At 49.9% G+C, this 15030-nt stretch overlaps 1 protein-coding gene across 1 annotated transcript; it reads left to right on the forward strand.

The window, feature by feature from the left end:
• The first annotated feature begins 1116 nt into the window (after window positions 1–1116).
• per1b (period circadian clock 1b) lies at window positions 1117–14489 on the forward strand. Its single transcript, XM_086105011.1, has 20 exons — window positions 1117–1295; window positions 4995–5675; window positions 5759–6012; window positions 6479–6600; window positions 6681–6882; window positions 6977–7171; window positions 7531–7609; window positions 7751–7857; window positions 7931–8084; window positions 8163–8436; window positions 8522–8630; window positions 8736–8898; window positions 8974–9083; window positions 9158–9304; window positions 10251–10616; window positions 10687–11471; window positions 12093–12279; window positions 12394–12604; window positions 12693–12843; window positions 13407–14489. The coding sequence occupies exons 2-20, from the start codon at window positions 5317–5319 to the stop codon at window positions 13707–13709; spliced, it is 4278 nt and encodes a 1425-aa protein (XP_085961137.1). The 5' UTR covers window positions 1117–1295; window positions 4995–5316; the 3' UTR covers window positions 13710–14489.
• Window positions 14490–15030: the final 541 nt, after the last annotated feature.

Raw genomic sequence — 15030 nt, forward strand, 5'->3', positions numbered from 1 at the left:
TCAGTGTAAAAAAAAAGAAAGAAAAGTGGAAAAAAGCATAATATAATTGACAGCTTGGCTGCCCTTATGAGGTGAGTTTTTTTATGAAATGTTTGTTGAGAATGACACACCCTTGGTAGCAAATGAAGCCACGTTATAATGTGTGTGGAAACGACTGCAAACACGTCTGCTAATCTGTCCAAAACAGGGACCAAACAGGTCCACTAAAAACACGACGAGTTCATTCAGCGCATAGCACAATAACTTACCAACCAGAAGGGGGAGCCAGACATTAGTGTACAGCCATCTGTCAACTCTACACTGCAATATTAATTTAACATTACCGAAGAATCCGATCAACGGGTAATAAATGTGTTACTATCAAACCAAAAAAAACCCACATCCAACCTAGAACATATTTAGCATTACGGAAAGCCATGTGTTGAAAAATGAAAATTTATTTAGAAACAGTCCAAACGCCAAATTTCGTTATGAATGTAAATATATGTGTGTAAATCATTTACTTGTTGTGGTGCCATGGTTTAATAGTACATGAGTCACCTATTTACTCCCTGACATGGCTCGAAGTGCCCTAGATCTGCTCTGTTGACAGCCGCAGAACTGCCACACCGCCTGCCACGTGCTTTTGAGAAGTGGGGGAGCAGAAGAAATGACGTCAGCCCCAGAGATCACGTTGAAATGTGTCTGCACCGCCCGTAAACCCGAAATAAAACGCTTAGAGGAATTTGGCCCTGATACACGTACGCACATAAAATAACGAACACTAAAATTTTTCAGTTGAATTTGTTTATCAGAAGAGGAAAAACATCAAGGAAAGACACTGTTATGAAAAGAAAACGTAGGACAATCCCTTTGTGAAATTTGTTTGGGCCTAACACTTTTGGTATTACGGTAAACAAAGAGCCCCATGGCACCGCCCTCTCACGTTTCCGCGCTGTTGGGAAATAAACTTGGGAGCAGTCAGTTTGCAACGTGACAAGCGAGCCCCGTGCTACGAGCCCCGCCCCGCTCGTCCAATGGAACGCGCTCGGTCGCTGATATGGGCGTGGCATGAGGTGTGCCGACGTCCAATGAGGGCGTTCGACTCGCTCGCCCATGCATCCTCACGTGTATTGGCGCGCGTACACTCCTGTCTGGGGGCTGGGACGAGTGGCAATCGCAAAATGTCGACTGAGAAAACAACTGCTTACAAACACGCAGTCACTACCTTTGGGGATATTTGATGCATTGACACGATGTTTTGAATACGTGGAATATAAGATCGGCTGATATATTTTCAACGGAGATTTTAAAAGGTACGTTGTCGACTTTGGAGTTCGGTTCTTCCTTTTGGCTTAGCGCTAGCATGCTAACACGCTGGCCGTCAGATAATCAGGATAATAACATATAGCACAGAAACCTATCCCTCCAATGTACGATGTTCCTTTGAAACTATAATACATCTTGAGTGATTTGTTGTTTGTTCTAGAGAGTGCTTTAAGCTAATGCTTAATTTTAAAACTAGGATACAGAAAAAAATGTGACTTTGGGACTTAACGGTGTCCTATTTTGCAAGTAGCGTGCATTGTGATTCTCATCATCGCAATCACGTCGATTGTTTCCACGGGCATTTTACCGTCAGTAGAACAAAATTGCCTCTTCATTAATTCGTGAATAAGATGATCATCACTGCACATTACTAAACTTTATTGCTGCTCACAGCTTTCATCTATTGGTAGACCGCGCAAGCCTGCACGCCAATCAAAATATGTGGCGAACTTTAACGAATTGCACATCTTGTACCCAAGCTGCAACTCGTCGTTCATCGTGCACTTGGCAATGAAGCTTCACTCATTAGGTTTTTATCGGCAATTTAATTCTCTCGCCAATATCAGTTATAGCTGCAATGGGCATTGAAAATATACATGTTTTACATTTCATGTGAAGTCTGCATGTGGCTTCAAGCTCCTAAACATTATTTGAATCTCTATATAAGACCAAAAATGTAGGTTTTGTATCATATAACATGATTGTGATTTGAAATGGCAAGCAACTGCAAAGCTTTCAACCCTGACTTGGGATCAGATGGCATACGGCCGAAATACAGGCGAGCAAGACGAAGGGGCGGGGCTAAGGCAGGCCAATGACGGGTTGGCGGCTCTGCGGCGCACGCACCGATTGGTCTGGGCCGCTAGCCAATCAGGAGCCGCTAACCACTGTGGAAACCGCTGCCGCGTACACGTGCCTGCTGTCCGGGGCTTGTAAAGAGTTGCACTTTCGGGTTTGCCGTCGGCCGATATCATGGGATGCATTTGAAAACATGCATCGCGGCTCATCTCGGTATAAAACTTTATAGCACGATACGTCTGGACATGCTCACATGTACCCGCACGGTGCTGACCCCACCCCGCCCCCCAGCATCCGCACGTACACTCCTCCCTGCAGCGGAGCTTTTGTACACGACAGGGAAGTGTCACACACAAGTCAAGTGTCCAGCTCCGTTCGCAGCATGTGCCTTTGTCACATCGTCTTTACACACGCACGCAGACAGTGTCATAGCATGGAGAACATGTCAGAAAGGTCGAGACATTTTGGGCTATGCATACTCACATATCGGATACATATTGGGGAATAAAATGCACTACATGTTTGCACTGTGGTTGAGAGAGGAAAGTCATTTCATCTGTGCTGTATGTTACACATAGAGTAGGTTTGACAATAAAAGCTGACTTGACTAAAAGGCAGACTGTCCAACAAGAACTCAGAGCCCACCCGAGGCCCAAGAGATCAAAGCACCTGCCTTGGCCCCTGCAACCAATTACTAGTTGGGCAGATTATTAAAAAAAAAAAAGAGAAATAGCAGTGGCTCAACTCACTTCACAACAAGCTGCAGTTTGGCGGGTCGTGTGAAATTCTTCCAAAAATAGGCTTCGAACCGTGTGTTGCCACTCTCAGTTGAAGTTTGCTATCAAATTCAATGTAAAATTAGGAGCATTACTCATTGTGTATTTAAAACAATCACATAGCCTCCTCTGCCTGAATTCTGGGCAACTCAACCGGTACACAGGCTAACATTTAGCATCTGTGTGCTCTTTACTCTTTGAGCAACGGATATGAACACAACACATTTCAACAGATATTTAATAATACTCACAGGCATATATTCTTTATCCTCTAAAAAGAACGATTAACATTTACTCATCGAATGAAAGCAAAACTTGTGACAAAAATGGTTTCATTCTTTACACCTTGTTTATGTCACCACTGTATGTTTTTATCCATCCATCCATTTTCCGATCCGCTTTATCCTCACAAAGGTCGCAGGGTGTGTTGGAGCCTGTCCCCGTTGTCTTCGGGCGGTAGGTGGGGGACACCCTGAACCAGTTGCCAGCCAATCGCAGGGCACATAGAGACGAACAACCATCCGCGCTCACACTCACACCTCTGGACAATTTGGAGTGTTCAATCAGCCTGCCATGCATGTTTTTGGAATGTAGGAGGAAACCGGAGTACCCGGAGAAAACGATGCGCAAACCACTCGACCAACCTGTATATTTTTAGATAATACCATCCTTCAGAGTGCAATTTTTTTTCTCATTAAAAAAAAACACGTTAAAAAAACGTTGGTTTTTTTTGTTTGTTGTTTGTTTGTTTTTTAATTGATGGATTAATGACATTTCCATTAACCATCGTGGTCACCGAAGGAATTAAAATCATGTCCCAAAGTGCCACCACATATCGATCTGGCCCCACATTTGAGAATCTCGGGTATTGGACATGTGCAAGTCTTACACGGTGCATATCTGGTGAATGATTTGTCTGGCTGGGTGTCATGGCCGTTTAGCATTCCAGCCTCATCATCTTTGCTTCGAACCACCGAGGTCCGTGGAAGTCCGCATGGAGACAGCCGGCTTCGACACCCACTCGCATGCACCGCTTGCATATTTCCTGGCCATACTTGCCCGTCCTCATGCCCAACTGTTCGGCTGCACAGCACACATTTTGACATTTGACATGTGCGAAATGTGCATCATCACTCTGACCAAACCGGCAAACACGTTGGCCTTTGCTGCATGTTTTCCATTTGGATATGAGGGCTGAACAATTAATCAAATTCAAATCAATATCGCAGTGTCGCGGAATGCCATTTTCAAATTATCCGGACTACAATTTGAACACGACAACGTCTTGCTTGTGTTTGTTTAAAAAGACATGGGAAGAGGACTTTGAAGAAAATAATCACCTGGTCAATCGCAATAGCAATTTTGGGGGGGAGGTTGTAATTAGAATAGTTTTCAAAAATCGACCAGCGCCAGTGTCCAAGTTAATGTTGTGCCTCGAGTTACATAATCACTTCTCTGAGTCTCACAACCCGTTCAAGCCGCGACTGGCCGTGGTGACACGACAGTAGGCGGACATGACCAAATTCTCCTTCTAAAGACGGAGTTGTTGGGTCATGCGAGTGCATAAATTGGAAAGCAGTGACGCCCGGGATGTCGTCTTCTTTGCGTCTGTGGGGTTTAAAAGATTACGGGCATCTCTCTTCCCGAAGGAATAAATAGCAGGAGACTTTTCACTTGCGTAGGTGGTGTCCAGATATATACCTGAGGATGCAAACCTCTGTTTATTAGCAGATTATCTATTACAGACAGTCCCTCCTCCTGTTTGTAGTTGATTGTCCTCTGAGTCAAAGGGGCCTAAGCTATGACGACTGACACAAACGCATGTCCTGTTCTATAAGGAGACGCGAGCATACGCATTTGCAGTTTGGAAATAGGAGCGGGCCTGATGTTCTCAAAGGCCTTTTCATCGGCGTTAATCTGGGCGGAAGGGCAAGCATTCGGAACCGCGGTGTGAACATGACACAGCTGCAGTCGCGGGAGGCCGACGTGATGATAAACTAGCTTGTTTTCGCCCTTGGAAGATAGCTGCCAAAGCACGCTAGTCATTGCGCAACATCTGAAGTCAAAACGCCTTCGCTTTCTTTGCCCAATTCTGTTTTTCTGTCTTCTTAGGTGGCCTTCGCGTTGCCTGCAAACACATCTCCGGAGGTGAAAGGACCAGATACACTCTGAAACGAGTGTCTCCCCCAACTGTCTGCATACCCGTGCCAAGGCCGTCTCACGCAAAATGAAAGCATTTTAGCCCTAAATTTAACACATTCATTTTTTTGCACGACAAACCATGACTTTCTCCCCTGAGTTGATTACATAAGGCAGCCATCAGCTATGATTCACTTGTACGCACATAGCAGTCCCACCTAAATCGACGCCGTGTCGAACTGTTTCCTCGGGCTGACACCTCAAACAAGCAGCGCAAGCCTCATCCTAGTCTAGTATGAGTTATGACATCACTCAGTCAGCGGCCAGCAGCAACGCTCGGGGGCGAGCGCCGAGGGCTCCCGAGAAAGACACCGGCCAGGAGGCCGACTCCAAACAGTTACAGGCCGGCGCCGATGTCTCCGCTCCGGAGCAGGGAAACAGGGCCGGGGGCGTGTCCTCCCCCAGCGAAGGATCGGGAGCCGGCGATCAGAGGGGGCCCAACTCGGACGACATGGACGGCGGCCTCTCCAGCGGCAACGACTCCGGCGAGAGGGACACGGGCTCCCGCGGGCGCCAGTCCACCCGCAGCTCGCACGGTTCGTCCAACGGCAAGGACTCGGGCATGATGCTGGAAACCACCGAGAGCCATAAGAGGTAAGCGGGCAACTTAAGTCAGCTTGCTGCTCGGAAGCGGAAGGAAAGCCCGCGTCGGTCTCAACAGCCACCGCTCTTTGCAGCTCCAATTCGCAGAGCCTGTCGCCGCCGAGCGGCTCGCTGGCCTACAGCCTGCTGTCCACCAGCTCCGAACACGACCCGCCCTCCACATCCGGCTGCAGCAGCAATCAGTCGGCGAGGGTCCAGACCCAGAAGGAGCTCATGAAGGCCATCAAGGAGCTCAAGTTCCGCTTGCCAGCGGAGCGCAAGTCCAAGGGCCACTCCAGCACTCTCAATGCACTCAAGTACGCCCTGCAGTGTGTCAGACAAGTCCGAGGTGAGATCCGGTTTTACTTTCATTCAACAGATGAATTAACACTTCTTACGTCATCATTCTCTTCGGGAAATTAAATTGTCACTGCAGCAATATTCACGCTCGTGTTCAGGCCCGGACTGTGTAATATGGACTTGTGGCAAATTCCCGCCGGGCCAGGCTGCCGCTACTCCGGCCTGCCCATTAGTTCCTTCTGCCCCGCGGGTCCTTTTTGAAATGAGTAAATAATAATGCGTCTATAACGCTTGAACATTCAGTTGGAAATGCAATATGAATATCCTTGGAGAGAATGTATGATTCTGGTCGTTTTAAACTGATCCACAAAGCGAACCCTGAAACTCAAGGACTGAAAATGAGTGCCACTCTGCTCGTATTGATAATATAAAAAGAAGCAAAACTGCCCGGAATTGTACACCTCAGGATCGTCGGACTCGGTGCTGATGTACTTCGTGCCGTTTTGTGTGTCCAGCCAACAAGGAGTATTATCACCAGTGGAATGTGGAAGAATGTCACGAATGTAGCCTGGACTTGTCTGCCTTCACCATCGAGGAGCTGGACAACATCACTTCGGAATACACACTAAAGAACACGGTAAGTTCACGCGTGGGCAAAAAGAAAGTCACCAGTCCAGTTTGAAGCGAATGTCCAAATGGATGCCCTCCTTTTCCCAGGACACGTTCTCAATGGCGGTATCCTTTCTGTCCGGGAAAGTGGTGTACGTGTCACCTCAGGGATCGTCGGTGCTGCGCTGCAAGCCCGAGTGTCTCCAGGGCACGATGTTTTCGGAGCTTTTGGCTCCGCAGGACATCAGCACTTTCTACAGCGGCACGGCACCTTGCCGCCTGCCCTTATGGGCGTCCTGCATCGGATCCGGTGAGCCGGCGGGTCACACTGGCGCCGAGCGCCCGCTCCCGCCGCGACTAGTCGGCAATCTTTTTTTTTTGACCGTCCCCTTGCTCCCCCTCAGCCTCGCCCGCGATGGACTGCACTCGGGAGAAGTCCATGTTCTGTCGAATCCGCGCCGACCGGACGCAGGGCGGCGAGATGCGCTATTATCCGTTTCGGCTGACGCCCTACCAGCTGACCATCAGAGATTCGGATACCGCCGAACCGCAGCCGTGTTGCCTGCTCATCGCGGAGAGGGTCCACTCCGGATACGAGGGTACCATTGAACTTGTCATTCTGACCTACTGCAGTCCTATTTGGCAGCGCAAAAGCACAGAAAAAAAAACAAAAAACGAAACCAAAACAAATGAGTGAGCTTGCGAATCTTGAACCGTAAATCACGTGTATTATGGAGATCTACAATAAATATCATTGAAAATTTCGTGGGTTTTTTTCTGCCGTTATTTTGACATATAAAATGCTTTGGTATGTTCTAAGGATTTTTTGCTCTTTATAAGGATTTTTTTGGTAGTTTATACAGGTTGGCGCTCCGAAAAGTTGACAGGTATGCATGTGAGCGCTGGGCTTATGTCTAAACGTTGCCCCAACCCCTTCTCTGGCATGTTTTCCCATCAGCACCTCGGATCCCTCCTGACAAGAGGATCTTCACCACCAGTCACACTCCCAGCTGCCTCTTCCAGGAAGTTGACGAGAGGTCAGTTTCCTCACCTTTGATGACGCCGTGACGGCTGCGCCGCCTTCTGCCGCGTTTGGTTGCCATCTGCGCCCTGCTGGTTGCCGGTCTGAATCCGTTCCACGTCCGTCCTATTATGTAATGATGATGACCTGCGTGCAGGGCGGTGCCATTGTTGGGATATCTGCCACAGGACTTGGTGGGAACCCCGACTTTGCTTTACATCCACCCCGAAGACAGGCCCACTCTGGTGGCCATACACGAGAAGAGTGAGTGGAACGCGCGTTGAAATGTTGTCACAAAATCCCCGCCGGCATCCCTCTGACGATCGTCTCCCGGCAGTCTTTCAGTTTGCCGGCCAGCCGTTTGAGTATTCGCCGTTGAGGATGTGCGCCCGCAGCGGGGAATACTTAACCATCGACACCAGCTGGTCTTCCTTTGTCAACCCTTGGAGCCGCAAGGTGGCCTTCATCGTAGGGCGCCACAAAGTCCGAACGTAAGCGACCGCCACTTACCGACCGACGAAAAGTGAGCGCGCACGAGGTCTCCAAGGCAGCATTCTCTCCGTCTCCAGGAGCCCGCTGAACGAGGACGTGTTCACAGCGCCGGGCTGCGAGGGCCGCGCCACCACGCCCGACATCGTGCAGCTCAGCGAGCGGATCCACCGTCTGCTGGTGCAGCCGGTGCACAGCGGCGGGTCGCAGGGTTACAGCTCGCTGGGCTCCAGCGGCTCACGGGGCTCGCGCCGCTCGCATCCGCAGCATCTCGGCGCCTCGGCCGCCTCCTCCAGCGACAGCAACGGGCCCGCCATGGACGACGCAGCGGCCGCGGTCGCCTTACACAAGCCCGTGAGTTGGAAGCGTCCTTCGCTTGCAATGCCGGCGCCGGTCCGAGTGAGCTAATTGGGGTTGGTGTGCCATTTGGTCGCGCCAGATGACCTTCCAGCAGATCTGCAAAGATGTTCACATGGTCAAGACGAACGGGCAGCAAGTTTTCATCGAGTCTCGAAACAGGCCGCCGGCGAGAAAAAACACCGGCACAGGTAACGTGAAAAACAACGACAACAAAAAAATAAATACAGCCTCGGAATGAATCATTTCGCGAAACATCTTGGAAAGAGGCTCTGAAGCGCGTTTGTTGACTTTAGTTGCCAGAAGCAGTCTGAGAGACATCAACAGCGACCCCATTCGCGGCCTCATCGCTGACATGACCAAGCCACTGAAAGATTTGGTGCCTGCGCCGCTTGTACAGAAAGAGTCCCCACCTGGATATTCCTACCAACAGATCAACTGCCTGGACAGCATCATAAGGTCAGAACCAAAATTGCAATCAGCTTTTCATTTGACTTGACCATACTCACTGACCCTCTTGAACACGCCGTCCAGGTACCTGGAAAGCTGCAACATTCCCAATACGATCAAAAGAAAGTGCGGCTCCTCGTCCTGCACCTCCGATGAAGACAAGCAGCAGCAGGAGGCTGGCGGCAACGCCAAAGGTCAGCGTCGGAAATTCCTTCCGCCGCCTGTCCCGTCTGTGCGTTGTGTCACGTTTGTGACTTGACTCCTGCAGGTGCGTCAGTTAGCTTGGTCGGCGAAGCCCCTCCGCTGCCCCCGCTGACGTTGGCCATGAAGGCGGAGAGCGTGGCCTCCGTCACGTCCCAATGTAGCTTCAGTAGCACCATCGTGCACGTGGGAGACAAGAAGCCGCCCGAATCAGGTCGGAAAACACAGCAGTTGTCAGAAAGACTGTGCATATTCATTGTAATACTGAGGTGGTGGGGGGGGGGTCACATTTAGGTTATTTTTCAAAACCGTTCATCCTGACAAGGTGATAGAGAAATCTACGAGCAAAATTGTATCATGTTTAAAGTTTCATTTAATTTAGGCATGTCTAGACGTTTGGGTGCGTCTTCAGTGGAGATGGAAGAAGGCTAGACACGGTCACAAAGTGGGAAGAAACAATTTCAAAAGACGGTTTGGGACCGGGTGTCGCGCCCAGGCGGACATTTGTCATCTGCGAAGTCTACAACTTGTTGATTCGGTGTAGACCAGACTGAAAAGTGTCAACATATCTGTGGTTCAAGGCTGAAACCAAGCTAATCAGATCACTACTGAGGGGCCGGACTGGGGGCGTGGTATGCAAATATCGGGGGCAGTGTTTTTCTTGTATTTTGCATATGTAAACAATAAAAGTCCAAGTGGAGGACAGGGAACTCTGAGTGTGATCACGGAGCAACGAAACTGTCGTTCGCTCGCCGAGATCCTCTTGCGCCGATCAGAAAGACGGTCTTCCCCGTGTGTCGAGTCATTTGTTTAACTTTGTCCGAAGAAAAACTCTTACACAAAGTCAACAAGTCAAGTCAAGTCAAGTCAACAGTATTTATAGAGCACTTTCAAACAGCCATCGCTGCATACAAAGTGCTGTACATGGAGCAATTTAACATGCACAATAAACAGTAAGACAAATCGGTAATAAAGGCGGTAGAAAGCACCAAACAGTAAAACCAAGAACAAATCTAAGTCATGCTGAGTCGAATGCCAAAGAATACAAGTGAGTTTTGAGGAGGGTTTTGAAGATGGGCAGCGAGGAGGCTTGCCGAAAGTACCAAACAAATACAAGTAGATTGACATTGGAACATTTTTTCCCCCCGTTTGTTTGACAGACATCGTGATGGAGGAGGCTCCGAGCACTCCGACACACGCTCCCCCCGCCCTCACTCCAACTGCGCTCTCCAGTGGGCCTCCTACCATCTCCATTCCTCCTCCTCCTCCTCCTCCCCCTCCACCCCCGCCTCCTCCCATCGCTCCCCTCCCTCAAGCTACGCCGCCAACTCAGCCGGAGAGGGACAGCCGGCACGGCGGGGGCGGCCGGCTGGGTCTGACGAAGGAGGTGCTGTCGGTGCACACGCAGCAGGAGGAGCAGGCCTTCCTGGACCGGTTCAAGGACCTCAGCAAGCTGCGCGTCTTCGATCAGACGGCGTCTTCGACCGTGCGCTGCCACACGCCCGCCGGCAACCCTCTGGCGCGAGGTACGCTCTTTAACCTTTGCGGCCCGCCGGTTTAAAACTAAACGATTGTCTTCCGTCGCGTGTCCTTTAGGGGTGCGTTGCTCTCGTGACTACCCGGCCGCAGGGGGCGGCTCCAGTCACAGATGCAGCCGTGGCGGGAAGCGGCTCAAGCACCAGGAGTCCTCTGACAGGCACAGCTCTCTGGGACTCACGGGGATGCACCAAGACCCCAGAACCAGAGCGGCAGCCGGGCCCCTCAACGTGCCGCTGGGAGCCCCCACAAACTCCTCCTCCTGGCCGTCGGTTTGCTCTCAGCCCAGCCATCCCTCGGCCCCGTTCGCACCCGGCATGGTTCCGATCTACCCGGTCTACCCGCCGCTCCCTCAGCCCTTAGCCGTGCCAGATGTGTCACGTTTCCCCCCGACGCAGATGGTGCCCCCCATGATGGCCTTGGTTCTTCCCAACTACATGTTCCCTCCGATGGGGGCGCCCATGCCCCAGCAAGTCACCACACCCATGCCGTTTTTCGGTCAAAACTTGAATTACCCCAGCGCCCCCCAAGCCCCGGTCCCTGCGGCCGTTTGCAACCCCGTGTCCATTCCTGCCATGGGTGCGGCATCTCGAAGCAGCACCCCCCAGTCCTGCACTCAGACCCCCGCCGATCGCGAGGGTGCACAGTCCCCCCTTTTCCAGTCCCGATGCTCCTCCCCCCTCAATTTGTTGCAGCTGGAAGAGTCGCCGAGCAACCGGTTAGAGTCCGCCACCGTACTGGCGGCCGCACAGCAGGCTCCGCCCGCCGTGCAGGGCGGCCCGGCCGGCGTGCAGAGTTCAGCCAATCAAAGGAACTCTGATGATAACACCAAGGAGAATGAGAATGTAAGTACAGTGTTCATCACGGATGTGCTCCGTGTGTGTGTGTGTGTGTGTGTGTGTGTGTGTGTGTGTGTGTGTGTGTGTGTGTGTGTGTGTGTGTGTCGAACAATCTGGACCATATGAAGGTTGTTATAGATAACAAAACGAAAACGAACAAATTAATAACAGGTAAAATTGGAAAACAAAATTTTGACAGAATTAAAATGGAAAAAAACCGAAAAGAAACAACATCTTCCGTTCACAAATCTCAAATAATCATCGTGAAAGTTTGCGTCTGTCAAGCTCATGCATGAGTTTTTGAGGCTCATTTTAAATGTATTGAGTTCGGTATCGCTGTACGGAAGAAGGATGGTCAGTCATTTGAGAATTGTAGTTTATTGTCTTTTTTTATGACCTCGCACTAGACAAACACACCATTAAAAAACAAACAAAAATAAATAAACGAAAGTGAAGCATTTTGGAAAAAAAGATAAAAACTTGCTCTAAAACCTAATTAAAACGAATTGCATTTTTTAAAAAAAAAGTCAAACTAAATTCAAACGAACCATCATGAAAAATCCCAAATTATTCTAACCCTGGAAAATCTCCCCAAAAAAGCAATGTTGATCTTTGCTTGCATCACAGGGGGAAGCTAATGAGTCCAACAACGACGCCATGTCGACTTCCAGCGACCTGCTGGACCTGCTGTTGCAGGAAGACTCACGCTCGGGAACCGGCTCTGCTGCCTCCGGATCTGGGTCATCGGGCACCAGGTCCTCGGGTTCTGGCTCCGGCTCCAACGGATGCTGCTCCTCTGGCACCAGTGGCACCAGTTAGTAGAGATCCGTTACGTCACTGAATTATCGTTACAGAGGACAAAAAAAAAAAAAAACACAATGAAGTTGACTCTGGCTCATTTCCTCCTTTGTAATTTGTGCCCATCTAGGTAGCAGCCAAGGCAGCCACACCAGCAAATATTTTGGGAGCATTGACTCATTGGAGAACGACCACGCCCGCAAGCAACCAGCGGGGGGCAGCGGCACCGGTGGCGACAGTGGCGAGGAGCAGTTCATCAAATGTGTCTTGCAGGACCCCATTTGGCTGCTGATGGCCAACACGGACGACAAGGTCATGATGACCTACCAGCTGCCTATCAGGTACCGCCGTCGGGCAAAAGGATCGGTTTGGCTGCGTGATGCCATGTGACTTCGCCCCTCATGTCATTCTCTCGCCGCGGTGTAACAGGGATGTGGAGGCGGTGCTGCGTGAGGATCGCGAGGCGCTGAGGAGCATGCAGAAGCATCAGCCTCGCTTCACGGAGGAACAGAAGAGGGAGCTGAACCAGGTGCACCCTTGGGTGCGCACAGGACGCCTGCCCAGAGCCATCAACATCTCCGTGAGTATGCTAAACTCCGGCTTAATCGAGGTGGCGGACGCAAGTCACAATGACTTGAGCGAACGGACTTGAGTCGCTTGTTTTAGGAAGGCGCACCAATCGTTTCCCATTGCAAAGGGGATGAAACCATTAAACGCTAGAATTTGTTGTAAAAAAATCGAACTTTGTATTTATTATTAATGACTCTCTATGAAAATAACCTCTAAACATTGATCGCTAATTTAAGGTAGCCTACCACTGCTAATTGGAACATCATGTAATGCCCCCTCAAGTGTTCAAAGATAGAGTGGTCAGTACACTTTCAATTAACTCTCAACCACTGTCTCATTTGTCAACACCCACGTCACTCACCAGTCTAGACATTGGCTTTTAAGGCCACGTGCCGCTCAAAGTCACAAAATTACAATGTAAAATGTGAAAATCTCTTAGCCAAATCATGACTTGACTCCGCTCGCTTCAAATGTGGTGGTGACGCGACATGACGTGCTTCATTTTTTAATTTTTGCCATTTGGCCTTCGAGTTTTGCATATATGACTCTGGTGTATTCCTTTTCCCCCCTCAGGGCTGCGCAGACTGCAAGTCTCCCGCGTCGGGCCGCCACGCCGCCGCCCCCTTCGACGTGGAGATCAATGAGATGGAGCTTTGCAGCATGCTGAAGACGCCCAAGGTCAAGAAAAACTCGTCAGAGGCAGCCATGGATGAACAACCCCCTGACGAGGACGACGACGATGAGGAAGACGAGGGGGAGGAGGAAGAAGGCAAAACACTAGAAAGCGGCCAAGCGGCGACCGCAGACGAACTCAGAGCCATGTCGGGGGCGGCGGAGGACACCGCTCGACTGCCACAGTCTGACATGAATCACTAAGCGGCCAAAGACGAAACATTAAACACTACTGTTTATAACTTTTAATGTGTACCTTCCTGAAGTACACCTACGGTGACATCATGACACAAGATGAGCGACGCCAATATTGAGCACCCGGATTTACGATTCCTTGTCTAAACTAATTCCTGACTGTCGCTTACGTCGTATGACATCACGCGAGAGGCGCCACGGACTCCACACGACGCGCCTTCCGCCTCCTCTCTTGTAGGTCATATTTATTTCAGTAGGAAGAGGCGTCACCAAAAAAAAAAAAAAAGGCACCTTTGATGTACAGATGGATGTGCTTCACCAATGTCCCGTGTGATGTTCACGTCCGTGACGTCTCGCAATGAATGTCGCTGGGCTTCTCTGTTGCTCCTTATCACATCGGCTCGTGTACATAAATCGGACGCGAAATGCACAGTACCGCGAAAGACGGGCTGACTATTTTGTAAAAATGTGTATATTTTTATATGTTCACCCATTGCGAGTTGATGACTGGCCCGAGCTGTGCGACGTTTCAAAAGTTTATTCAAGCAGTCCTCACTTGAGGTGCAGGAAAGAAAAAGCGCGCGAGTGTGGTCAAGTGCTTCTTTGCAAGAGGATGAAAAAAAAATCATAAAATAAAAATCCCGTTGACGTTTTCCTTTTTATCTCTATCGTGGTCATGTGATATTCGGTTTCTTCATGGCATCGCTGCTGTGTACAACAGTTGCTCAATATTTTTGTGAAATTTGTACAAAAAAACAAAAAGAGACAATAAAAGGACTTGAAATGTGATTTTCCTTCCTTCCTGTGTTTCCTCTTTTTTTCCATTCTGGTGACCAAGCAAGAAGCTGCTGTACTTGCTGCAATTTCAGCTGTGGTTTGCAGCCACAGCTTAAAAAAGACAAAAGGAATGCCCTTGTTTGGACTAAGCGAACATGCCAAATCCACTGTTACGTGTGCATTTCTTGACAATAGTGAAAATACGATACAAGGAACCCCTGAGAATATTGCTCACATTTTTTTTCTTCACAATTTTGTTGACAACTCACATAAGGACTTCTCACAAGGACTACTGACAGTTTCTGGCATGTGCGATATGTGCGGCCGCACAGGACGGCATCGCTGGAGTGATGGTGACACCCGAACCAGGTTTTCGTCGGTGTATCGATTGCATCATTGGCGCTCCGCTGCCTTGTCGCATTTTGCACGGCCGCTAGGGGGCCTCGGTCAACTCAACGTTTCACAGCCCCTTTGCGACCACTGTGGCTCAACTGCAGTGCGAGCATGTGAAAGGCTTGACTGTAGTATAGTGCGGTCATGAACACACGTACCC

The sequence above is a fragment of the Hippocampus guttulatus genome, chromosome 2 (genome assembly GCF_054856545.1).
Source record: "Hippocampus guttulatus isolate MCC_2025c chromosome 2, RoL_Hgut_1.0, whole genome shotgun sequence".
Classification (NCBI taxonomy): domain Eukaryota; kingdom Metazoa; phylum Chordata; class Actinopteri; order Syngnathiformes; family Syngnathidae; genus Hippocampus; species Hippocampus guttulatus.

Excerpts from the sequence above, each read along its gene's own strand:
- per1b (XM_086105011.1), top strand. The coding sequence starts at position 5,317 with ATGAGTTATGACATCACTCAGTCAGCGGCCAGCAGCAACGCTCGGGGG. Across the intron at positions 7,610-7,750 it reads TTCCAGGAAGTTGACGAGAG|GGCGGTGCCATTGTTGGGAT; the intron begins GTCAGTTTCCTC and ends ACCTGCGTGCAG. Across the intron at positions 11,472-12,092 it reads ACACCAAGGAGAATGAGAAT|GGGGAAGCTAATGAGTCCAA; the intron begins GTAAGTACAGTG and ends CTTGCATCACAG.